At 47.5% G+C, this 2,241-nt stretch overlaps 1 protein-coding gene across 1 annotated transcript; it reads left to right on the top strand.

Moving 5' to 3' along the window:
- Positions 1 to 627: 627 nt before the first annotated feature.
- LOC149521025 (uncharacterized) lies at positions 628 to 1,637 on the top strand. The gene is made up of 2 exons (XM_089774240.1): positions 628 to 835; positions 951 to 1,637. The coding sequence occupies exons 1-2, from the start codon at positions 704 to 706 to the stop codon at positions 1,635 to 1,637; spliced, it is 819 nt and encodes a 272-aa protein (XP_089630366.1). The 5' UTR covers positions 628 to 703.
- Positions 1,638 to 2,241: the final 604 nt, after the last annotated feature.

A 2,241-nucleotide genomic window follows, 5' to 3' on the forward strand; every position in this document is an offset into this window, starting at 1 on the left:
GGGAGCCGCTGTAAGTAGTATAAGGGCCCTACCATCAATCAAATGTTAGCCCCGCCCCTGACCCCGGAAGTCCCGCCCCTGGCACCGGAAGTCCCATCTCCCCTGTCACCGGAAGTCCAGCCCCTGGAGGGTAGTACATCCGGGTCAATAGGGGCAGGTGACCGGAAGTAAGGGGTGTCATGTGACCCCTCTAAGGACTCGCCCCGCCTCCCTCCACCTATAAGGAAGGGTTTTTCCCCTGTAGGACTGCCCCACAACCCGCTTTGACCAATCGTGGGCAGTTCCGGGACCAGATGACCCGCCCAGAAGTGGGTCATGTGACCCCTCTAAGAACTCGTCCCACCTCTCTCTACCAATCAGGAAGGGTTTTTCCCCTGTAGGACCGCCCCGCGAACCGCTTTGAGCTATCGGGGGGCAGTTCTGGGACCGGATGACCCGCCCGGAAGCGGGTCGTGTGACCCCTCTAAGAGCTTCCCATGACACCCTCTGCCAATCAGAGCATAGCACTTCCCCATAAGTTCTAGCACCACACAAAAGAGGCCATCTTGTTCCAAGAGCGCGTGTTTCCAAGAGCGTGCAAACGCTGAGTGGAAACATGGCTTCTTTCACCAACTTTGTTTTGGTGCTGAGAAGAAAGCGCTACATCAGCAACAGTTCCAAGGAGGAAGGAGAAGTTGAAGGGAACCCTTTGGCCCAGCCACTGATGGATACACCAGTATCTGACGCCGAAACCCAACCGCTCACGAGGCAGCCTGATGAGCTAGATGGCCTGGAGGAGGAAGGTGCCCACGGCTCCCAGGAGTCGGACAAGACACATGGAAAAGAAGCCAAACAGGTAAGTGAAAGATCGAAGTTGGGGCATCATGGGGTTAGGAAACCGGGATTTTGTAAACTTAAAAAAAAATGACCAGAGCGTCTTACATTATTTCTTTCTGGCAATCTTTTGACAGCTTGATGATGCCTTTCTAGCTGACCCTCAGACCCAGGACAGCATTGCATCGGACAAGGCAGACGAACCGGGCCCACCTTGTTTTTGCTCAACACCGATACAAAGCATTGAAGAGAACGCCAAGGATGACGGCCATGAAGAATTCAGGCGGTGGCTTGGCATTGACCTAGTTGAGCCAGTGCCACATCATAAGTGTAAAAAAGTCGTGTGCTCCATTGTACGCATTGGTGTTTATACCGTCCTTAGTCACTGTCTTAGGGAAAAGCTTTTTGAGGACTGTGAGGGTTGCGTCATAGATGCGCCAGCCCAGCGGCACCATGACTGTGTGATTTGGACTCCGGAGGATATAAACTGCAAGCTCTGGGGCCTATGTGCTGAACTGTGTTTGGAAAGCTTATTAAATACTGTTATTGCCGTAGGTTATGCTATGCAAAGTCTGTGCTTAACTCAAGAACACTTAGCACAAGGGGTGACTTTGGTAAATGCAGTGCAATTCAGTCAAGATCCTCACAGTGTTTTAAAGACCATGACCAAGCCAAAAGACGCCTGCTTAGAGCGTTATATTGAACGTTTGGTGCGTACAAAAAGTTACAGAACCCTGCTTAAGAAAAAGACTATTTGTAAGATGTCTAAAAGGATGAAGTTAGAGAATGGTGAGGGGACACACATGAGATATAAAACTTGGTAGCTGTAAAAATCTATTGAAAAGGGGCTTTTGTGACAATCTTCTCTCAGAAGGTTTGTGTGATCCTTACATGAGTAAAAGTTTTGGTGGAACACATGGTCTGTATGTCTTTTAAATAAAATCATTTAAAAAAATAAAGTTTGTGAGAATCCATTTTGTATAAAGGGGCCCATTTACTGAAAAACCCCTGAAAGATGTATGGTAGAAACTCGAGGGAAGGAAAAACCCCTCAAATATTTTGTTTTTTAAATAAAAGGAAAAAATTACCACCACCACCCCAGTTAGGATTTATTAGACATGAACTCAATGGTTTAACCGCACCTCGCTGAATAGCCAGGGGCTCCAGTCAATGATTAGGTTTAGGTGTGACCACTTACCCTTGTTGAGGTTAATGTTCAGTAATTAAATTTGATGGGTTGGATGGGTGGGCTCTGATGAATATCTAATTAAATAACACCTCAGGAGTTTGCAGATGGTATTGGACAGTTTAAATATAACCCCTGGGGCTGGTAGAGCACTATTGGACAGTTTAAAGGACACAGGCGTTGGTAGAAACGCTATTGGACAGTTTAAATATGACCCAGGAGTTGGTTAAATGCTATGGGCT

The sequence above is a fragment of the Pelodiscus sinensis genome, chromosome 30 (genome assembly GCF_052426305.1).
Source record: "Pelodiscus sinensis isolate ZL-2025 chromosome 30, ASM5242630v1, whole genome shotgun sequence".
Taxonomy (NCBI): domain Eukaryota; kingdom Metazoa; phylum Chordata; order Testudines; family Trionychidae; genus Pelodiscus; species Pelodiscus sinensis.

Excerpts from the sequence above, each read along its gene's own strand:
- LOC149521025 (XM_089774240.1), top strand. The coding sequence starts at position 704 with ATGGATACACCAGTATCTGACGCCGAAACCCAACCGCTCACGAGGCAG. Across the intron at positions 836-950 it reads ATGGAAAAGAAGCCAAACAG|CTTGATGATGCCTTTCTAGC; the intron begins GTAAGTGAAAGA and ends ATCTTTTGACAG.